The 22906-nt window shown below is 55.2% G+C and overlaps 2 protein-coding genes across 4 annotated transcripts in view; both read right to left on the reverse strand.

Annotated features, from left to right (window-relative positions):
* Positions 1 to 4925: 4925 nt before the first annotated feature.
* FOXL3 (forkhead box L3) lies at positions 4926 to 7929 on the reverse strand. 2 transcript variants are annotated; one of them, XR_004421963.1, is made up of 4 exons: positions 6932 to 7929; positions 6382 to 6550; positions 5551 to 6117; positions 4926 to 5464 (listed from the first exon to the last, which is right to left on the reverse strand). XR_004421963.1 is itself a non-coding variant. In XM_033096494.1 (3 exons), the coding sequence occupies exons 1-3, from the start codon at positions 7033 to 7035 to the stop codon at positions 5725 to 5727; spliced, it is 666 nt and encodes a 221-aa protein (XP_032952385.1). In that variant the 5' UTR covers positions 7036 to 7929; the 3' UTR covers positions 4926 to 5724. The 2 variants fall into 2 exon arrangements, 1 of the variants encoding a protein (XP_032952385.1); XM_033096494.1 differs by having other exon boundaries at positions 4926 to 6117.
* A 10583-nt stretch (positions 7930 to 18512) lies between these two features.
* FAM20C (FAM20C golgi associated secretory pathway kinase) overlaps positions 18513 to 22906 on the reverse strand; it is a 34902-nt gene continuing 30508 nt past the window's right edge. For both annotated transcript variants that reach the window (XM_033096066.1, XM_033096064.1), the window contains 5 exons: positions 22030 to 22210; positions 21364 to 21473; positions 21089 to 21170; positions 20159 to 20218; positions 18513 to 19463 (listed from right to left, as the gene is read on the reverse strand). In XM_033096066.1, coding sequence (XP_032951957.1) covers positions 19214 to 19463; positions 20159 to 20218; positions 21089 to 21170; positions 21364 to 21473; positions 22030 to 22210 — 683 coding nt within the window. In that variant the 3' untranslated portion in view covers positions 18513 to 19213. The remainder of the gene's footprint in view (positions 19464 to 20158; positions 20219 to 21088; positions 21171 to 21363; positions 21474 to 22029; positions 22211 to 22906) is intronic.

Genomic DNA, 22906 nt, shown 5'->3' on the forward strand with positions numbered 1-22906 from the left:
CAGGGCCATTCCTAACCCCAGGGGACGTGTGGCTGCTGACGGTGGTCAAGGAGCCTGAGAGGCTGTGGGTGCATTTCACAAACCCATCTCCTCTCTTGGCCTTGCTTTTCTCATCTGTAGAATGGGGCAAGCCCACCGGCGTTTTTCACAGAGCCAGTGTGAGGGTTGAATATTCTTTCACAGTGATGTGGACAGTGTCTGTGGAGATCCCCAGAGTGTTGGAGCTGACGGCGGCAGCTAGAGGCAGAAGGCAGGTCTCCCCAGGGCAGCCCTGCCAGGACGGGCTCTCAGGCAGGAAGACCACGTGTCCACGCTCAGTTGGGAGATAATTTCAGAGGTGCTGGGCTCCTTGGGCCTCGCCTGGCCCAGACCAACCCTATGGAGAGGCGATGCCAGCTGCACACGGGATGCTTCAGTGGCCTGCGCTGCCCATCTGCTTCCTTCGTGCTGACAGGAGACTCATAAGCCAGTTTCCTGGCCAACATCTGGCCCAGTCAGTTAATCTAAACAGAAAACAGCGGGAAAAATTGTTCCCATCTTTTCAGAAGCTGCAGGCACATGTGGACCCTCGTCATTGTGTCTGGAATGTCCTGCTCTGTGCATCCTAGGTTTCAAGGGAGGCAGGATGTATCCAAGACACACTTACTGTAACCCTACTGTGTGCAGGGTCAGCTGCAGGCAAGGATGTGGGGATGCCCCCAGGCCCTGGGGGGTTGGGGACAGCCTGGAGAGCTCCCGCCCTCCCTGCGTAGGTGTGTCCTGCCTCCTGGGACCCCAGGAGCCAGCGCGACATGTTCAAATGCTCACCCCACTGCAGCCACGTGGCCCTGGGCAGCTCTCTGGGCTCAGCTTCCGCGTCTGTGTCATGGGAGATGATTGTCCCCATTAAAGGCTGGTGCTCTGTCACTGCCATTTCCAGCAGCGTGTGCCCAGGGCTCCATTCTGCCCATGGGCGCTGGGCGGCCTGGACACAGGAGGGTGTTTTGCTTGCAAGGCGGTGGGGGCCCCATGGGGCCCGTGGGTGAGTATGCTGATCGGTGTGCACGCAAACACCCGACAGGTGACACGGGGTGGCCCGTGGCATGGTGAGGGCCCAGTGGCCCTCCCGGGTGAGGCGCAGGAGGGTCGCCATCTCCTGTGGGCAGCCTCCTTGCGGTGCTGTCGTCAGCTGGTGCCGGCATTCAACATGGAATGCAGAAGGAAGTTGCATAAAGTTCAAATGTTCCCACCCAATTTCCTTTTCTTTTTAAAAATGGCATAGCCGCGTGGCCTCTGTTTATTATGACTCTCATACCGCAAGTCTCAGTTGAGTGAACTCACATTTTATCTGGACGCTGGGCCTGAAGTCGCCTAGAGCTGGCAGAAATGTAATTGCACAAAAGCACACGAGGGCGGTTAATTTGTAAGGACAGCAGCGTGGCCTGGCAAGCTGCGCCTTTGGTTCCGGTTCTGAGAAGCTGGTTTCTCCAGAACAGCAAAGCGGTGGACAAGCCCCATTTACATAAAGACCAGTTGGTATTTTTAACGGGATGAAAACGTAATTTTTCAAATGTCTATGAATTGTTAATTTGGCAGAACACAAAATCAAATTACAGGTAACAGACTGCGTTTGCACTTTCCATTTCCTGGTTCCTCATGAAGGAAGGAATTACTGTGAGGGCCATGAAGCCCTGATCCCCATGGGGGACGGGCAGGCAGCGGGGTCCCTGACACTCAGGCATGGAATGGTGGCCACAGCTCGTGGGCAGAGGGGCCTTGGGGTCTGATTACAGTTAACCTCCAGGCTAGCGAGGCCCCTGGACTGGGGCAGACCTGCCGGCTTGGACAGCTCTGTGAGGCCTCTCTAAGCCTCCATGTCCCCTTCTGTGAAATGGAGCCATGTGTCTGCCCGGTCCCTGCTCACAGGGCTAGGGACCTGGCAGGAGACAGGGAGCGATACTGGAAAAACAGCCGTGTTCCGATGTGGTGGCGGGGGTGGGAGGTGTTGGCAGGAGAGCTGCAGCTCTGGGGAGATGACAGCAAGCAGCTCTGCAGCCCGACACTGCCCTCAGCACCTGTATGTGTGTCCTGGGTCCCTGAACTCAGTTTCATGAGCACAGGATGGGACAGGCCAGGGAGAAAGGCTTGGGGACAAGAGCAGGAGTGTGTAGTGTGTATGCTCAAGTAAGTCAGCCGGTATGGAGGTCATATTAACCAAGGTAAAGTGCCCAGAACATGGGACGTGATTGTTCTGCAAGAGTTCCACATATCAAGAAGAAGAAAGAAAGAAAAGAAAGAAAGGAGACACAAAGGCAGGAGATGCATTTCAAAGGCTCAAGAGATGGGATGTCTGGCCTGGACGTGGATGCTGGGAGAGCAGCCTGGGGTCTTCTCGTGCCTTTCTCCCTTCCTGCACTCCCCCTCCAGCCACGCCGGGCTTCCCGTCTATTCTGCCAACCCCCACCAGACTCCTTTCCACCACGGGGTTTCCACTTGCTGCCCCCACCACCTAAATGCCCTTTCCTCTGGCACAACTGCCCTTGCCTACCCTGGGAGGGCCCCGCCCTCACACACTAAGATAATTGTTGCCCCCACCCTGTTACCCCCATTTCAACACCCTGCGCAGGGCTGGCCTCTCAGCTGCATGGGGTGTGAAACTGCATGTGCTGAGCGGCTGGGACACAGTCGGTGGCTCTGGTTCATTATTGTGCCACAGCATCGAGGATGGCGCTCACGAATGTTTGTTGATCGAATGAACAAACAGCCCCCAGATCTGCTCGATACAGGGAGGAAGGAATTGGAAGAGAAATGAGGCCTTTCTGTTTGCTGCCCTGGCTGGGGTGGCGGATGACCAGGGGCCAAGGACAGCAGCTTGGTGTAGAGGGAAGGGTCCATCTATGGGCACTGTCAGCCTCCCTGGGGAGCCCCGCGGTCCAGGCAGGAGGGTATCATCTGAAGCCGGTTTGCACTCCGAGCCTCCCAGGCTGCCATCCTGCGGCCCTCTCCCTGGCCTTTGGGGAGTCTGACTGTGGTGGGTGCCCTACCTCTCAAGGAGACTCAGGGTGGGTCCCTCGCTCCTGCAGCCTCCAGCTCTAGGAGACCCCTGGTGCCGACAGCTCTGTGAGGAGGGTCCCCCGCACAGTCTCAGAGTGGCTTGGGAGGAGGGTCCCCGGCCTGGATGCCGTCAAGCTGGGGAACTTTGCACGGTGGTAATTTGCACAAACTCCCCTAACTCCCACCTCCAACTTTGTTAATGGAAACCTGGTGATCCATAACCGTGTGTGGCAGACATCTGCTCGGGGTAATGTGGTAATGTGCATATCAGTGATCAATCAGCAGATTTGCAAGGGAGGCATAAAGTATTTAATTATAATTACGCAGGGTGAGTCTGCGTGTGGTGGCGACATTTGAATAGGTCAGAGCCAGCCCTCACCCCACTGTGTTGTTTGGTATTAAATGCCACTCACTCTGAGGGCTGGGAGCCCTTCTGAAGTCGCAGGATATCACACGCTGGCAAATTGAAAATGTCCCTTCGCTTTTAAAAACATGATTGATATCCTTTGCAAAACAAATGTTACACCTTGTAGTGCACAGATCTCACCGCTGGTGCCACCCCTCTGTTCGCCGCAGCCCAGGGGGGTCCGTGCAGGAGGACGTGCCAGTCAAAGCCTGGCTCCTGCCAAGGCCGCCCCCCTTGCCAAGACTGGGGGCCCTAGAGATTGTCTCTTTCGGGCAGAGGGTTTTTCTGCTCTCACTCAGGCTTCACTCACCAGAGTTAAATGCAGGAAAAGAGCAAGAACCCGAAAGACAAAATGAAAAATTTTATTTGCTCAGTTGGTAGCAGAAAAATATATCTTCAGAGACTCTGGGTGCCGTGTAGTTACACACAGTAGCATCTGCATCGTCTCTCCATCTAAAGTACATCTGGTATAGTTGAAAACACTGCTTCTAGCACAAGCAACACAGGGATATAAGTAGGAGGAAGACAGACAGATACTACACATGCCTACTGCGCGCACACACGTGCACACTCCATTCTGAGCTGGGACAAACCACAGCACAAAGGAAGTGTTAGGAGCCCATCCCCCGCGCCACACGCCGGCACCCGGAGCCTGGGCCCGCTGTGCTGCAGATCCCCATCTGTAGAATGGGGACGAGAGCCACACCAGCTACCAGGGCTGCTGTGCACACAGCTAGCGTCCGGGCTCAGCACCAGGCCTGGTGGGCAGCGACCTCGGCAGAGGTCTGGCAGCTGGCATTTGCAAAGGAGAGGTGTCCTCTATGTTACCGACATTTGTCCCGCTTTCAGGAGGGCCACTTGAGACACGGCTCCTCTCCTCCTGTGAGGTTGGCAGGGCCTGGCCAGGCTGCTGGTGCAGGCGGGCGGGGACTGGGCCCATCACCAACATTCTAAGGACCAGCCTTCTCCCTCTGCTCACACAACTAAAGGAGCTCGTGGAGTCTATTTACAGGTGAAGGGACGAAATGCCAAGCCTTCCGAATCAGTAGTGAAGCTCACTAAGCCAGCCTTTTGCATGATGGGTCTGGCTCAGTGGCCTGCCCTCATTTTCTCCCAGCCCATCTTGCAGAGTTTCCAGGAAGCAAGAGAGTCCCAGGCCAGACAGCAGCCTCCCTGAGTGCGTTTTTTGCTGTTTACAAAATTAGCCAATCATTGTCGCCTAGTGAATCAGATTAGGTGTAATCCATACTAATGTTCAAATTAAGTCATGGAAAGCAATTAACTCTGCAAAAATGGGCTGGTGAAAAATGATAAGATTGGTCAAATAGTTTCACTGTGCATAATTGTGTTTTTAAAATGCTGGTCTCTACACAGTAATTAAATAATTTACATTTCAAATGGACTGTACCACCTCCATTGTGCACTTCCTAATTGCACATCTCAGCAGAGTGGCGTTTCTCTACTGCCTGCTATGCAACGTCTGCTTTCTGGGGAAACCAGCTGGCTGGGACCTGCCAGGACAGGGGCTTACTCCTCTCACAAGAATCAAGAAAAGTGAGCTTTGCCTCCAAGTTGTCCCAAATGTGGACCCCTCTTTCTCTCTCCTTCTCGCCCTCCCTTCCTCCTGCCCTTTCTTCTTTCCTCCCTCCTCTCTTTCCTTCTGTCCTTCCTTCCTTCCTTCATAAAAAAGTGCATGGGATTTCTTAAACAATCAATATTCTGCCCACAACACAAGATGCATTTGTCACTTCCAATCACATCACCATCACAGAGACACAGTCAAAAATCTTGGGGCAACACTCAGGGGTCAGTTAGGATGTGACTTCAGTGTTTGTACTTTCTTCTTACTTTTATCTCTAACGAGATGCTCACCAGTGCCACACTGCCCCTCACCATCAGCTTCCAGGGTGTGGCTGTCCATGAAGCGAATTCTCAGAGAGCAGGAGAGGAATGTTACCTTGATTCTGAGTGAACGTGACACTGGAGTCGTGTTCTTATTCCTCGTGCAGGATTTCTAGAGCAAACCTTAAGTCAAACAGGAACCCAGTGAGTTTTCCTGCAAGGAAACATTTTTTTCTGAAAGGATGAAGCTCCAGCACGACCAGGAGTACCTGTCACGAGCTCCGCTCCTTTCCCTCCAGCCCAGGCTGTTCCCACATGGAGCGGGAGTCTGCACATGTTCAAAGATGTGGGCAAAACCTCACTTCCTGGCTTGGCTGAAGTCACCCAGAAGAGCCAGGCTGTTTGGGTGCCAGCCACCAGGGAGCTGACAGCCTCAGCCCCCCTCACATTGTCCAAAAGTGGAGATTCATTTGTTGGGCCTCCCGTGGGGGGTGGGGCGACCTGAGCTCAGGAAAGGGGTGGGGGGAGGAGAGGATGTAGTCTATGCTGAACTTGACATCCTTGTGTGGCCCCTTCCCCAGCGCAGCGGGGCCGGCGTGGGCAGGTGGCTGGCAGCGAAGCGCCGGGGAGCCCTGGGCGTTGGCCGGCTCTGGCGGCCCCTGGGTCCCCTGGGCGCCGCTCTCACACGCCCCTCTCGGCCCTTCGCGCTTGGGGCCGCGCCGCCGGCGCCGGCGCCGGTAGTTGCCATTCTCGAAGAGGTCGAGCAGGGACTCGCAGCCGCAGGCGAACGTCCAGTAGCTGCCCTTGCCTTTCTCGTGGCCCTCGGTCCGAGGCACCTGCGCGAGCGACAGGGGCTCAGCGGGGCTGCGGCCGGTGCGCCCCTCCGCATCTGGGCTCACTTAGGACGCGGGGGGTACTTGTCCTGGGGTGGGTGGCGTTGCTCATGCAGCAAGTGGAGGAAGCCCAGTCTAAGAACCAACTTTCCAGCAGCTGCCGCTGTAAATCCCGCCCTCCACCCCCCCAATCAGGGATGACACGGCCCCGGTGTCACCAAGGCTGGGACACTCAGGGGCCGCTGGGTGGGGGGAGGGGTGTCTCACCTTGACGAAGCAGCTGTTGAGGGACAGGTTGTGGCGGATGGAGTTCTGCCAGGCGCGCTGGTTAGCGCGGTAATAGGGGAACTTGCCCATGATGAAATCGTAGATGCCCGACAGGGTCACCCTGCCTGCGGGGCTCTGCTGAATGGCCATTGCGATCAGCGCGATGTAGCTGCAAACAGGGCGCGTCAGGCCACGCTGGCGTGGGGGTTGCCCACAGCCAGGTGCACAGCCCCTCGCGTGCACAGTTCCCTCCAGAGGTGCCTGGGGGTGTTGGACGTGGAGCGCGCAGGGGTAAGTGACCCCCGGGTCCTCCCTCCCCGCTGCATTCCAGATCCCAGAGGCTCTCCGTCAGCGGTGGAGTTCCCCTCAGGGACGTTGAGAGGACCTTCTCCGGCTACCTCTAAACGTGTGGAGGACAGTGTTCCTTCTCTGAGCCCCAACCAAGGGAAGAAAGCCCTCCCTCTACCCCAGGCAGGTCCTGGCTGCCCCAACTCCCTGCGGAGGAAGGTCGCTGTCCCCCGCGGCCCCGGCCACCGATCCCCGAGGTCACCTGTACGCGGGCCGTGTGAGCCGCTTCTCCTCGTCGGAGCTGCCCGCTGGGTAGTCCGCGTCATAATTGAAACAATTGTAAGGATACTGCGAGCTGTCAAACATCGTGGCGCGCCCAGCGCCTGCGGGGACCTCTGCTGAGCTGCCACCTCCTCCGCGCCGCCCGCCGGCTCTGCGGGTCTGTGCGGAGGTCCTCACCCGCAGAGACCAGCAGCGTCTGTACTGCGGGATACTCTACGCCCAAGCTGGGAACCTGGGCTTCTGGGGTCCCCTCACCCGCCCCCACCCAGTTCTCTCGTATCCAATCCCGGCGCGGGGGAGGCCCCAGCCACCATTAAAGCGGAGGAGGGGAGCAGCGCAGGGCTCTCGGTGACCCTCCGACAGGCCGCGGGAGGGAGCAGGAGGCAGCCGCACGCTGGGTGGTCTAACGGGCGGGGACAGCCACCCGCTGCCTCCCCTCCCCGCTCCGTGAGCCTCCCTGCTGCACGGGCCCCAGAGTACAGGGCAGAGCTCGCTGGGTCCCCGGAGCCAGGGCTGGAGGTCCTCGCGGGCTCCCTGAACTGGCGGACTTCTCCTGGGGGCTCCCAGGTCCGTGTTCCCTGGGCGCACCCGGAGATACTTAGATTCTTCCCATGCACTTAGGTGCCTGGAGTGGACGCGGGCTGCCAGAACCCAGCTGGAGCCAGGCCACAGATAGGACTGGGGCTTTCACCGCTCCGCTGCCAGGCTCAGCCCAGGCTTCTTCCGTCCCTGAGCAGGGGGGTCCAGGCAGGATGGGTGGGCCCAGCGGGTGTGGCCTGCCTGGGTCAGGGCTCCTCCAGAGACATAGGCCAACACTTCCTGCAGCGTCCTGTGTCCTGGCAGTGCTGTGTCTCACAGCCCAGAAGTGTGCCTCCTCCAGGGGCCCCCAGGCCAGGCTCTGAACCCAGAGGCAAGGCGTACTCTCTAACCAAGCTTGCACTGGCCTGGGCAGCCAAGCCACTGCTTCCCTGGGCCTCGTGGTGCCAAAGCTCCTATTCCTTGTATGGGGGAGGAAGGGGGAGCATGCAGAAGAGAAGGGACATTGGGAAATTTTACGTAAAAGAAGTGGGGTGGGTCCTTGGGGGGGGGGTGTTTCACAGTGGATATGCCACCAAAATGTATTTCCATAAATAACCTGCAGAAGTCTGATGGTAAGCCATGTTTGTGAGTCTGTGTAAGGCCAGGAAGCCTGGATAGTCTTCTCCAGAAAATTCTCCCTTTAGCTCTGAAATGACCTGTGCTCAGTCTAGCCAGTGGGTCCCAGGAGGGCCAGATGCCCACTGTCCTTGGTGAAGAACGGCACCAGGTCCCTCGGAAACAGCGGGTCAGCTGTGCAATCACCCCTTCTGCTTTGGGGCTGGGGCTGTCTGGCTTCTGTTTGCCATCTGAGGCACACTAGAGTGCAAATATATTTGGAGGCTCCCTGTCGTCCCCTCTGTCAGACATCAAAATTAAGAACACTGGAATGTAGGGACAAAATGGTATGGCCCCTCTCATAGTTTTCTTAAAAAACTAAACATGCAACTACCAAATCGCATGGCAATAGTACTCCTGGGAATTTATCCCAGGGAAGGTCACACACATACTCCTAGCAGCTTTGTTTGTCATCTCCCCAAGCTGGGGTCAGTCCAGATGTCCACCAGCAGAGAAATGGCTCAACAAGCTGTGGCCTACCCACACCACGGGACACTACCCAGCAACTCAAAGGAACCAGCTGCAACTCAGTGACACAAGGTGAATCTCGGGCTGAGTGAAAAAAGGCCAGTTTCAAAAGGTTACACACACAGGATGCCATGTATACGCCATTCTTGGAATGACAAACTGACAAAGTGGAGAACAGGTCCACAGTTGCCAGGGGCTGGGAGGAGGGGGACAGGAGGGAAGTGGTCGTGGCTGTGACACGAGAGGCCCTGAAATGCTCTGCGTCTACACGGCATGAGTGTCGGCATCCTGGTCCTAGTGTCACACTAGGGTTTGGCCAGCTGTTGTCATTGGGGAAACCGGGGAGAGGGTGCATGGGGTTTGCTTTATTTCTCACAGCTGCATGGAACCTACAATTATCTTAAAATTAAGTTTAATTAAAAAATCTTGGAGTGGTTTTGGAGACCCTCCTTCCCCACCTCTTCATATTGCGGTTATGGAAGCTGAACCCCAAAATGCCAAAGCTGTGAGAATGAACTTCTGAGACGAGCAATAGGAGTGCAGAGTGAGGATTCATGCCAAAGGAGAGAGCGCCGTCACCTCCCCGCGGTTTGGGGTTTTCTTTGCAGAATTGCAATGCCCACACACACTTACCTGCCAGCCCCTACTCTTCTCCTCCTCTCTCTACTTCCTTCCATCAAGCTTCAGGTGAACTTTCCAAGAGCCTAGGTTCCGGGAGCCCCAGGGTCAGGCAGAAGCAGAGGGAGAAGATGTGGCAGGAGCTGGAGGAGCTCCAGGCCCACCACTGTCCCAGCCAGCACCAGTGAACACGGAACCTCGTCAGATATAAAGTGACAGCTGCTACTTCACTCCAGCCTTCCCAATCTGGGGGAATGCCTCCTGGGGCCAACCCAAACCCAACCTTGTGGGGAGGGGAATTTCAAGTTGGCATCACCTGGAACCCCCATGTTCTCCATCTGACCTCTCCAGGTAAAGCCATCTCCCTGAGGCACAGGCTGTGCCTGGTACATTCTGCACTTTACACATCCCATGTGTGCCGATCCAGTCTCTGAAGATGGTCCCTTCCCTTGTAAAGGCTGCACGTGAGACCCTTAGGGGAACAGATGACCCTCATGCCACGCCCTACTCCACAGATGGTGGAGATCACAGCCCGACTTTGCAAGCAGTTCTAACTTAAGCTCTTTCATTACCAAAAGTCAGGGGCTAATGGAAAACACTGAAGTTAAAATAGAATGACACGGAGGCCATCCCTCCCTTCCTGGCTGCAGCCTGGGCTCCTTTGTTTGGGATGGGCATTGGCCCCTAATCCCATGATGCACTTTATAAGTCCCCGGCAGGGACTTAGGAATGTCGGCCTGGAGGAATCCTGCCACTTGTGCAAAGTTGGTAGACACATTCGATGGGATGATAGTTCTGCTGGACTGTTTGTGAGTGCAGGCCAGGGTGCCCTTCAGACAATGCCAGTGGGCCTGGTCCTTCCCACCTGGGAGGCTTGGGGTCACCTGCCTGCTGCTTTCAAACCCACCAATATGGAAGAGCAGTTTACTTGAGCTCAACAAAGACAGAAGCCACCACAGAGGACACAAGGTCTCCAGAGCGACCTCTGCACTCACCTCCAGTTGGCCACTCACAAGCAGGAGACCAAACATCACCCAGTGCTTGTTTGTGTCCATACAGTATCATGTACCACTGGGCTCCTTTCATGTGTGAACTCACGCAGCCCATCGCCAGCTGCAGCAAAGCCAAGCACTCAGAGTCCCACAGCCGTAGCTGGCAAAGTCGGCGTGTCAGGCAGGCCTTTAGCCTCTCTCAAAAAAAGATCTGGAAGAAGTCGCCCTAAATTAAAGACAGTGATGACCTCTGGGGAGAGAAGCAGCCATAGAGTTTAGATTTTTGTAAGGACAATGTGTGTCTTGTGTAATAAAAATGACTTATGAATTCACATTGATTTCTGTAATATTTCCTATTGCTGTGTGACCAACTGCCAGACTTAGTGGCTTAACCTACCGCCCCATTATTAGCTCACAGCTCTGTGGTCAGAAGGAGGCACAGGGAAGGGCACTCCCACCGCCCTCACAGCAGAAAAAGTGGAACTCTGCACAATCACCACTTCTCTTGAGTCCGTCAGAGCTAAGGTTGCAGGGCAGGCACCTCCCAGGACAGTTGGTCGGAGCCTCGCCCCTCCAGCCACAGAGACTGGCACCGCCTGGGCCCGCGAGCATACAGACCAGGAGGCGGGAGCAGGGGCTTTGCACAGCAGGCGGTTCCCAGACACCTCCCTGGACGTGTGGGAGAAAGAGGGAGAGCAGGTGGTGGTCTGGGAGCCTGCCCACATGTCCGGCCTGGGGGCATTGCAGCAGCTGCAAATAAGCCACCCCCCTCCACTGTAGGGGGAGGGTGTGGTGGGGGCTTCTGAAGCATTAAAGGAAAGAACCTTAAAAATGGACGGTGGAGAAAACAGCACAAGTTCTCCACTTATTTAATTGAATAGAAAACGAATGTCGGTTAGTTAGAAAACCTTTCTAATGAATTTTGGTTTCTTGGATGTCTGAATCATTTACTCGACTATTTCTAAAAATAACTTATTGGGTCAATTCTCAGAGAAACCCAAAATGGCAGAGTAAACACTGGGCCTGCGTCCTTCCACGTACACATTCAAATTACAACTAAATTATAGAACAACGAACCTTGAGGACCATCTGAAGCCAAAGAGAAGTCCTATATCTAAAAATATAAAGAAGCCACGTGGAGACTGGTAGGAGGGGTGGAGACATGAAATGGGCCCACACCTGTGTGTGGCGGTTGAGAATCAGGAGGGATATCTCAGCCGCAGAGGTTCCCCCCTAGAAGAATGAGGGGCCCCAGCCCCACACCAGCCTCCCCAGCTCAGAGCACTGGCGCTGGGAAGAGGAGCCCCCACAACATCTGACTGAAAACGAGTGGGGATTCGGGTGGGACAGAAGGCGTGGGGAATCCAGCTGTCCTCTTAAAGGGCCCGCCCGCGCACAGACTCAGTTGCTCATACACACTCACCTTGGGCTCCAGAGGAGGGATGGTGACTCGGGGGCTGTCAGAGACACATGGGAGCAGACTCAGGTGTGTGGCTGCGGGGTCAGGACTGGAGGACGGTCAGCAATTTCCCTTCTCCAGGGCAGCCCGCAGGCAGGCACCATTTTCTGTGTCGAGCTCGCCCCCTACGCTTACAGCCAAATTGGAATCTGATTGGCCTGGTGAGCTCCGGGCTCTGCCCTGCGGACTCACTGGGACCCCATCCCACCCAATTTCCCCAGTGCCAGGGAGCAGCCAGCCCCGCCCACACTGCACTCTTTATGAGCACTATTGAAGTCTATGGGACCCAGGCAGGCAGCAACTGACCTCAGTGTGCTCTGAGACTTTTCCTGAGTAGCTCCAAGCTCAGCACTGGCACCAAACCAGAATTTACATTGACCTGGTGACCAAAGCTCTTCCTACTCTAGTGTCTCCCTGAGACCCTGCTTCACCCAACTCGCACACTGCACAAGGCTTTATCAGTCACTGAACCTTATGGGAGCCGGAAGGTGGCAGCAGGCCTCAGAGTGTCCTGGCTTTTTGTGGAGCTGTCCCAGGCTTGGTTCTGGTGGCAGACGTCCTCAGTTCCCAGTGTGGCCTCTCCCACGCACCTCTAGGTTTGGCACAGGTGGCGAACAACTGCAGATCATTTCCAGCTAGTCACAGGCAGTGGGTGACCTGGGCCTGCACCAGAGCCCCTCCCCAGAGGCCCCAGAACCAGCATACCTGGAGGTTGGCTTCAGACCATATCAGAGCACCACTCAATTAGCATCACAAGCAGCACACACAAACAGCGGTCTCAACAGGCACCAGAGTCCATTGGGGCAAATCCCACTCAGTGGAGTAAACCCCCCACACAGCTGCCCATAAGCTGTGTACCTGGCCAAACCCCACAGCGAATGAGTCTGAGGGTAAATCTCATCCACTGATGTGCCAATAGCAACCAAGGCTCAACTATAACAGGAGGGACCACACAACCCGCTCAAGGGACACTCCTGGGGCACCTGGAGCAGGTGACCAGGGAGACTGTGCCAGGGCCCCACAGGGCACCTACTACATAAGGCCACCTGGCCAAGACTGAGAGACCTAGCAGATCTACCTCATACATAGAAACAAACACAGAGAGGCAGTCAAATGAGGAAACAAAGAAATATGTCCCAAATGAAAGAATAGGAAAAAACTCCAGGAAAAGAACTAAATGAAATAGAGGCAAGCAAACTACCAGAGGCAGAGTTCAAAACGCTGGATATAAGGATGCTCAAGGAACTTAGTGAGAACTTCAACAGAGAGATAGCAAGCATAAAAATGGAGATAGAGACCATTAAAACACAACACACTAGTCAGACAGTGAAGAAAACAGTAACTGAAATGAAGAATGCACTAGAAGGAACCATCCAGAGACTAGATGAAGCAGAGGATTAAATCAGCAACTTGGAAGACAAGGTAGCAGAAAACACCCAATCAGAACAGCAAAAAGAAACAAGAATCCAAAAAAATTGAGGCTAGTTTAAGAGATCTCTGGAACAACATGAAGCGTAACAACATTTGCATCTCAGGGTATCAGAAAGAGAAGAGAGAGAGCAAGGGATTGAGAATCGATTTGAAGAAATAATGACTGAAAACTTCCCTAACCTGGTGAAGGAAATAGATATAGAAGCCCAGGAAGCACAGAGAGTCCCAAACAGCATGAACCCAAACAGTCTCACACCTAGACACATTATAATTACAATGGCAAAGGCTAAAGACAAAGAGAGAATCCAAAAAGCAGCAAGAGAAAGCCAACTAGTAACTTATAAGGAAGCTCCCATAAGACTGTCTGCTGATTTCTCAACAGAAACTTTGCAAGCCAGAAGGGATTGGCAAGAAATATTCAAAGTGATCCAAAGTAAGGACCTACAACCAAGACTACTTTACCTAGCAAAGCTATCATTTAGAACCAAGGGACAGATAAAGAGTGTCCCAAATTAGAAACAGCCAACAGAGTTAGAGGGACTTCTTTAAGATGGGAAAAAAAACCCATCAAAATTATGCATGATAAAATGGCAATAGCTACATATCTATCAACAATTGCTTTTAATGTAAATGGATTAAATGCTCCACTCCAAAGACATAAGAGAGCTGAATGGATAAGAAAACAAGACCCTTACATATGCTGCCTACAAGAGACTCACTTCAGATTGAAAGGCACACAGAGACGGAAAGTAAAGGGATACAAAAAGATATTTAATGAAAACAGAAATGAAAGAATAAAAAGAGCTGGGGTAGCAATATGTATACCAGATAAAATAGACTTTAAAGCAAAGGCTATAACACGAGGCAAAGAAGGACCCAGTAATCCCACTTCTCAGAAACCCAAAACATTACTTCGAGGGGACATGTAAATTTATATGTTCATTGTAGCATTATTTACAATGGCCAAGATGTGGAGGCAGCCTGGGTGCCTGTTGATGGAAGAATGAAGAAAGAGGAGGTGGTACATACATACAGTGGAATATTGCTCAGCCAGGGAAGAGAATGGGTTCTTGCCGTCTGGACCTGAATGGACCTGGAGGGCACTGTGCTGAGTGGAGTATGTCAGACAGAGAAAGACAGATGCAATGTGATTTCACTTTTATGTGGAATCTAAAGAACAAAATAAACAAAACAGAAACAAAGTAATAGATACAGAGAACAATTTGATGGTTGCCAGATGAGAGGGGGGTTGAGGTGGGTGAAAAAAGAGGAAGGGATTAAGAAGCACAAATTGGTTGTCACACAGTAGTCATGGGGATGCAGAGTAAAGCATAAGGAATGTCGTTAATAATATTGTAATAACTATGTACGGTGGCAGATGGGTACTAGATTTATTGGGATGATAGATAGGAGAGGACAGGGTGAAAAAGGTGAAGGCATTAAGAAGTACAAATTGGTAGTTACAATATAGTCACGGGGATGTAAAGCAAAGCATAGGGAACAATATGGTAATACCTATGTATAGTGCCAGGTGGGTACTAGACTAGTCAGGGTGATCACATCTTAAATTACATAAATGTCTAACCACTATGCTGTACACTGAAATTAATATAAAATATTGTCAACTGTAACTGAAAAATTAAAAAGGTGGAGGGTAAAGGTGAAGGGGAATAAGAGGTCCAAATTTCCAGGCATAAAACAAGTAAGTCATGGGGATGTAGTGTACAGCATGGGGAATATAGTCAATAATATAGTGACAGCGTGGGACAGTGTCAGATGGTTGCTGGACTTATCATGATGACCACTTCTGCAGGTATATAAATGTTGAATAACTATTGTGTACCCCTGAAACATAATATTGTATGTTAGCTATACAGTGGTACTTTGGTTTTCGAACATTCAAGAAGACCATTTGAGTTCTGAAACGTTTGAAAACTGAGACACAGTTTCCCCATAGAAAGTAATGCATAATGGATTAATGGATTCCAGACCTTTAAAACCAACCCCTAAAGCTGCAAATTTAGCATGAATCTTACTACCTAATAATACCATAGATCCATAAAATTTATGGTGTTTATAAACCGAAATGTTCGTCAATGGAGATGTTCAAAAACCGAGGTACCACTGTATTTTAATAAAAATCTTAAAAAATAATAAATAAATAAAACATTAATTTGGGGCTTGGCAGTGAAAAGGAAGGCTCCTCTGATCTTTACCCAAAAATGTCCTTAAAAGACTACTAATAATAGTGACAGCATCGGCAGAGACAACGGTGTTCTAACATATTTTCACAGATACTGACTTCTGTACTTAGCTCTGGTCGCCTCTGCCCTGGGAGGGCGGGTCTTGCTTTTCTCAGGCTCTCCTCTAGGTGGTGCATGGGGACCAGTCATGGGCAGTGTCACCTGGTGCCGACGTCCCCAGAGCCCTCCCCAGGATAGCAGGGACTGCAGGCCCCTGTCTGAGTGTAGTTGGGGAACCTGCATGCTGCGGCCCTGGGACACACGGGGGCTTAGGGTGGGGCTGGCTGACTGGAGCTCCACAGCGACCTACCTAGGGGCGGCCCTTGACGGGGGCTGAGGCTCTGCTGTGCGCCACGCCACCGCCCCCACTCCAGCAGCTGGCCCCCAGGGTCCCTCCCCTGGGCCTCTCCCCACTTGTCCCATAGAAGTCGTGAGGCCAGGAAGTATCCCCATCCCTCTGAGATGGGATGGGCTCAGCGCCCAGTCCCCAGAAGACATGGCTCCCAGGCCAGCAGTTCCACCAGCCCCCAAATGCCTTCCTTCCAAATGCCAGCTCTGAGACTAAGAAAGCCCCCTTTGTGCATATGGGGACCCATTCCCCCCCCCCCCCACACACACAGGGGCTTTGGAATCCTGCTCTCCTGACAAAAGTCTCTCTTCCTTGTCCCCTAACCAGGCTGCCCTCCACCCCACGCCACGTACCTTCTCTGCTTACCTGCTTCTGATAAGGCCCCTTTTGGGTGGACAGTGATTTATGGAGGAGAGTTTTCCGTGGTGACTGCTGTGGGAGAGATAGGCTGAGTGTGAGTCTGCTCGGGGTGGCCGTTGGGGTGCCATTAGCTAAGGCATCACCCCCAAGAGGGTGGCCTGGGGACCCCTACTTCTGGACCACCTGGGAGCCTGACAAAGGCACCGAGGCCCCTCCACCTACATGGTCCTAGGTTTTGGGCAACTGGCTCCCAGGTGACTGAGAGGCAGGGACATTTGGGGAGCCACCAGAGAGGGCCAGGCAGCCCCACCGTCCACAAGGTGGTCTTTGCCACTCTTCAGACCACGAGTATGTGTCTTTTGTCCATCTCAGACTTCAGGATGGGGGCCGGGAAATGGGGGTGTGCCCACCCACCTGCATTCCCATAGCCCCTTCACACATTTTTTCCCCTGGGGCCCATGGGGCAGGGATCATGCATGAGTCCCCACTTACGAATTGACTTACCTGTTCATTAACTTACCTTATTCAGGAAGTGGCCTCTGTCCTCAGAGCCTCCCTGAGCTCCTGCCAGGGGGCCACCCCCTCCTGCTTGCTTCTTGAGTCTCCAAAGTGAAATTGCAGGCCAACTGAGGGAGGGGTTCTGTTTTCATCTCTTCCTCAGCTTTGTTTGTAAATCATGTTTGAAGTCTTACCCACACAGGCTCTCCTAGGCCCCTCTGGCAACATGTTGTCCTACTTGACAACTCTCATGGGAAATCAGACTTTCCCCAGGAGGAATTTAATTGAAAACCCTTTTTCTTCATGTAGTTCCAGAGCCCTTGGCCCAGTCTCATTCCCTCCCCATGCCCCTCTGTGTCACGCGGTTTTACTGGAGCCCTGGGTGGGAAGCCTGGTCTGGGCTTGCTGGGTTTATGTTCGTGGCAACTGCAGTGTGGAGTGTGGCTCTTGACTTTGAAGATGGAAATATTTGATTGGATTCTGAAGACAGGAAGTGTGGGGGGTCTGGTGTGACAGGACTCATCCAGAGGTTAGGCAAATAGGGGTCTCAGATGCCACTCACTCCGGGTTGAATTTAGGAAAGTCATTTCACCAGTCTGGGCCTCGGTTTAGACAGCTGTAAAATGGGCACAATATGCTCGCGATTCCTACCCACACAGCAGTTGAGAGGAACAAAGAGCGCACGGCAGCCATGGTGAATGCCGTGGGTGTGTGGGTGGTGCCGATCGTGGCATGGGGGCCTGGCTGGTCCCCACCTCGCCCGTCTCACAGCTCACACGCTGCCTGACTCCATCTCCCCCCCATCCAGCAGCTTTAACTGCATTTTGGATTTGTATCAGTTTGCTACAAATGAACACAGTGTAAAAAGTCTTAAATAACACTACCCATAACATCATGAAGAAGGGCAGAACTTTGCTCCTTCCCACCTTGTCCCATTTCTGTAGCAAAGACCCAGGGAGGGGCTGGTGACTGAGGCCAGAGGGGAGCTGATGCCAGGCGTGCTGGTGGCTTAGTAACAAGCAAGCAAGCGACTCAGCTGGGCTGAGGCAGCACGTGAGCGTCAGGCAGGAAGACGGGGTGGGGACAGGCTTTTGGAGGCCAGTGTGTCCCATCACCCCACTTACTTCCTTTGGAGACTCTGCAGCCTGATGCACATGACAGCTTGGCCGTGCAGGTCAGCCTGCCTTCCCTGAGCTCAGCCCGGGCGGCCTCGGGACCCAGGTGAGGGTTCAAACAGGCTGTGCTGCTCCAGGAAACTAAACTTATTTGTGGGCAGAATGACTTACCTCCCGAGCCTCCATTTCGCCGTCTGTAAAATGAGGACCGTGGAGCTGACCTGGCAGTTCAGCTCTAGACCAGAAATACGGTGCAGGGACTGCTTTGCGTGGAGAAGGGGTGGGTGAGGACAGCCGAACAAGAGGTAGGGGCTGTGACTTCTGGAGCTCTCTGCCCCCGGGAGGCTCATGCTTTGAGAACACTGGGGGTGGCCCATCACGGTGCCCTGCACCCACTCGCAGGAGACACTCTCGGTGACTGTTGGAATGAGCCTCACAGGCTCTCTGGGGCTGGATTTCAGGCCTGGGGCCAGCCGGTGGGGGAAGCACTTGGGAGCTCCTGGGCCAGCCTTGGCTCAGAGCAGCCCCTGTGCCTGCCCTTCCTGCAGCCACTGCTGTCTCGGCTCCAGCTCGGTAAACACGGCGTGCCCACCTGATACCACCCTCTGGAGCCGGCCTGTGGTTTGGGGATTTCACGCACTCTCCCAGAGCTGGCCACATCAGGAGCAGAAAGGCAGCAGACCCCTCGCCTTTGGAGAGAGCCCAGGCCTTACTGCAAGCCCTTCCTCTCAGCCCAGGTGACCCGCCACCCTGGCACCTTGAAAGCTGGGGCCTCCACCATGCCCAGTGCCTGATTTTCTGAGGGTAGGCAGGCAGGCAGCTGAAGCCCCCAACACATGTTTGCTGTATCTTTATTGCACTTTATCACATTGCAAACTATTCCACAAAAACGCAGCAAGGGTGAGCCTGCTGCCACAGCCGCACAGGACCCGCGTGTGGCATTTGCACCAGGTGTGCAGAGCACAGGTGTGCAGAGTGCATGTTCAGCTACGGCCTCTGCCAACACCGGAAAGTCCCGGCGCTGCAAGGCGCGGTGCAGAGGCTGGAGAACCGGAGGCACAAGTGTCCGCCTGTGGGCGTGCGCGTCCGTGAAGTGACTACCACCAGGGGCCTCCTGCAGCCTCTGCCGGGACGCTCGGGCCTGCGAGTGTGGCCCAGGGAAGGGAGAAGGAGAGTTTTTATTTGAAGTCAGGTCCAGAGCATGAGGACTTTCACAGGGACTTGCCGAGGGGCAGTGGCCTTCTTGTGTGAACTTGGTGGGTGGTCTGGGCTCTCTGCTTATATCGTCGAATCCGTGTATAAATACAAAATCGTAAGTAAAGGCTTCCCTTCCACACAAAAGGGTGGGTCGCCTGCCGCCAGACCGCCTCTGTCCTGAGCACAGAGCGCCCCCTCCCCAGCCTCTTCTGGTCTTGAAAACGAGGAAGATGTGTCCTGTGGGACCCACCGCCAAAGGGCCGCGTGTTCCCGAGGTCCCCAACTCACAGCGCAGGCGCACGTGCCCCTCCGCAGCGCAGGCCAGCGGCTCGCGGTCACTACCTCTGGGTGGAGCCTCTGTGCTCAGCGTCCAGGTCATCGTGCACGACGCTGTGCAGCCCGTCCTTCTCCACGCAGCCCCCCACGGCGCGTAGCACTACGCGCAACCGCCGGTCCAGGGCCTCCAGATGCGGCCGGTACAGCACGGGGGCCACCCTGTCCTTGCGCAGGGACTCCGCCATCAGCAGGCTCAGCTTGTACTCCTCCTTGGCCAGGAGCTGTAGCCGCAGGTAGGTGGACTTTCTGATCCTGCAGGGGTCACAGAGGTCAGGACATAGCACAAGGGAGAAGGGGCTCAGCGGCTGCAACCCAGGTGCGGGCACGTGCAGGGATCAAGTGCCTCACTGGCTCTAAGTGAGGTGGTCCTGCTCAGGCCCCTGCCGCTCGGGGCACAGCACGGAGGGCAGCACCTGGCAGGCAGGGTAGGCAGGTGGCCCTGTGAGAGCCAGCAGTCCGGCCGAGGCGCTCACCCGGGAGACAGATCTGAGCTGGGCTGTCTGAGCGGGGTGGACACTGAGATACCCACCTTGGGAAGCACAGGTGGTTTTGCCCCACAGCCTGTGCCTCCAGCTAAAATGAGGAAAGGGTTTGGGAGCCCTGTGGAGGGTGGCAGAGTGGCACAGGGAGCAGAACTGTTGTCTGGGCCTTGCGTCTTCCACCTGTAGATGGGCTGTTAGGGTGACAAGGAGCTGAGTCCCGGGACGGGCTGTGGACTCCTGGAGCTGGAGCTGGACAAGCCTCAGGGTGCTGGCTGGGGTCTGGTGCCCGAGCCGCTGTGAGCAGGGGCGGGGCTGTGGGTCCCACTGGGGCTTGGACGCCCTCCTGTGGCTGAGGTGGGCACGGGCGGTTCTGCCTGACCTGTGGCGGTGTGTGGCAGCTTCTCACATTTGGCAGGTGAGAGGACCAGGGGCTTCTTGGAGGGTGGAGGAGGGAGGGGGACGTACCTGCAGCACTGCTGTAAAGGCACAAGAATGGAAAGCTCATCGTGCGAATATTTTCCAAACCTGCTGGAAGAAGAGCAGAACTGTCGAGCGTGCAACACACAGGAGGACGGCCGAGCACACAGGCCGTGGCCCGGACGCTGTGGGGGCAGCAGCACCGCGTGAACAGCACCTGCGGGGGTCCGGCTGGGCTGCGAGGGATCTGGGACTGGCAGTGTGGCCTAGCCCCTGCTCCCCAGCCCCAGAGGCAGGGCCTGGGAAGTGGTGAGTGCCTGAGAGCAGCCTGGTGTTCTGGCCACTGGACTGAACAGAAGCTCACAAATGCAGGGTGCTGGGCAGGCTGGGGGAGGACCCAGCCTGCAGGGGCGGGGGGTCAGCAGCTTCTACAGCTGGAGTGCATGACCTACACACTAACCCGTCCAGGTGCCCAAAGCTGATTTCTCTGAGGCCGCAGGCACTTGCAGCTTGAACCTTCTGGAATGGGGTACCCTACACGCATCCCCCCTACCCTATGCATCTGGCAGGTCAGGGCTGGCTGGTGGCCACGGGCTCTCCTGGTGGGGCAGCATGGGCCACTTGTCCCAGCGAGCTGGTCCCAGAACGCCTGCGTGCGGGCAGAATGCCCCTGCCTGCTCCTTGCAGTCCTGCTCTCCTAGGCCAGCATCTTCTCTGGGGCTCAATTTCCCCAGGGCAACATGAGGATACAACAGGACCCAGCTCACAAGGTTACTGTGAGAATGAGGCGGAATAATGTCACACAGCCTTCCTGCCTCAGGAGCTCCATTTACCAGCACCCTGCAGCACATAGGACCTCTGGGGATGGCCATGTCCCTCCCCACAGAGAGCCCGCTCCTCCTGGTCTAGGTTGCACCACTGGAAGGCAGGACATGGCCAGCTTCTCGCTGTGTCTGGAAGGATAAGAGCAGGGCTCACCCTCTTCCGTTGTCTAAGTGGATAATAAACGTCTCGTTCCCAAACTTCTCAAAAGTCTCGTAGTGATGGCGGTCCATGTTTCCTGTGGAGAGAAGCAAACCCAGCCTCAGCTGAATGTCTGTGTGGGGCTTGGAGGTGGTGTCCCTCCCAGCAGAGTCTGACCTTGAGCTGCAGTAACGGAGTAAAGGTAGGGGCCCGGCCCTCCACACGTGGCCTGATGCCCAGAGCTCCGGGCAGATACCCCCAGTGCGGGCCCGGCAGCCCGCCAGACATACCCATGAGGAAATCGAAGATGGTCATGTCCATGACGTCCAGGATGCGTTGGCCACCATCGTAGGGGGGCGTCTGCTTCACCTCCTCGCAGTAGTCAGGGTCCACCTCCCACCTGCAGGGAAGCCGGTGTAAGAGGGCCCAATCCTTCCTGGGCTGCCCAGCTCTGTGCAGCGAGATTTGCGCACAGTATGAAGGGCTGGGGAAAAGCTGTCTCTATATAACAAAGTGTCTGCAGAGGACGCGCGCCAGCGGTGGGCCAAGGCTGCATTAACAGGAGTATGGGGCGGGGAGGTGAGACTGACTGCGCCTGGCGGTGCCACCAGCCTGGATGCCAGGTGTTTGGAGGGTCACTGTTAAGAAACTGGGCCTGGACACAACACTCACAAGGTCTCAGTGTCTAGAAGAACGGGATGTCTTTTGCACAAGGAACAAGGAGGGCTGGAGGGAGCGAACGCCCTGTGCAAACACTGATAGGCTGTGTGCAGAGTCCAGCAGGCAGGGCAGCAGCACTGAGGCCACCCTGCCTAGTCGTCTAACAATGGTGAAGTGGCCGCCTCACATGCCCAGGAAGGCAGGGCTGGGCTTGCCAGTGCTCACAGCTGTGGCCCGACAAGACCCCATGGAAGTCAGCCTGAGGGAGAGGCCCCGGCCACCCGGCCCACACTCACTCTGCCTTCTTGCGCTTGTGGTACGAGCGTCGCCAGGGGTTCCGCCACGTCTTCCTCTTGGCCAGCGACAGGTCTGGCAGGAAGGCCGCCAGCGAGCCCTCTATCTGGTCCGGCTTCCCACACAGGGCGTGCTCTGTGGAGCAGTAGTAGGAACACTCCCCGTAGAAGCAGACGTTGTTGGCTGAGGGCAGAGGGACACAGCTGCTTAGGGGGGCCTCTCTGGCCGCCCTGTCCTGCCTCTGACAGGGCTCAGTGCAGTGTCACACTCATCTCGGCAGACCACTCTGACCCCAAGGGACAGAAAGCAGAGGCCCAGAGAGGGGAGCGAACCTGCCCCAGGCCACACAGCTGTGCCGTTAGAATTGGATCTGAACTCACGTTCTTTCTGCTCAAAATGAAGGGACGGGGGTCTATGGACACTGCAGAGCCAGTGTCCAAAGGCTCCAAAAGGCACCCGTACTCTTAAGAAAAGGAAGAGACAACCCACAGAGTGGGCGATCTTACATCTGATAAGGGTCTCGTGTTACGACTCCCGCAGCTGCGGCTCAGACTGGTGCCACAGTCCAGGAGGTTCACTCACCCCACCCGTCCTCCTGCCAGCTGCTGGCCCGGGCATGCCCCCCGCCCCCAGCTGGCACCCTGCTCTCCCACTCGCCGGTTGGACTTTTCCCTTTTTGGATTGAGCCCAGCCACTCAGACCCCTGGAGGCAGAGGGGTGTGAGCTGTAGATTACAGTCTGCTGTGCCTGGCTCTGGAGCAAAGCTCAGCCACCTACGGCAATTTTGGCATCGATGGGCCTAGAAGTGCAAGCAACGCAGAAATGGTGCAAATGAGTCCAAACAGGTCGTTTTCCACACTGATATCAAGCTGGCTCCCG

This window comes from Rhinolophus ferrumequinum, chromosome 24, assembly GCF_004115265.2.
Source record: "Rhinolophus ferrumequinum isolate MPI-CBG mRhiFer1 chromosome 24, mRhiFer1_v1.p, whole genome shotgun sequence".
Classification (NCBI taxonomy): Eukaryota; Metazoa; Chordata; class Mammalia; order Chiroptera; family Rhinolophidae; genus Rhinolophus; species Rhinolophus ferrumequinum.

Excerpts from the sequence above, each read along its gene's own strand:
- FOXL3 (XM_033096494.1), bottom strand. The coding sequence starts at position 7,035 with ATGTTTGACAGCTCGCAGTATCCTTACAATTGTTTCAATTATGACGCG. Across the intron at positions 6,551-6,931 it reads CTCACACGGCCCGCGTACAG|CTACATCGCGCTGATCGCAA; the intron begins GTGACCTCGGGG and ends CCCTGTTTGCAG. Across the intron at positions 6,118-6,381 it reads TCAACAGCTGCTTCGTCAAG|GTGCCTCGGACCGAGGGCCA; the intron begins GTGAGACACCCC and ends TCGCTCGCGCAG.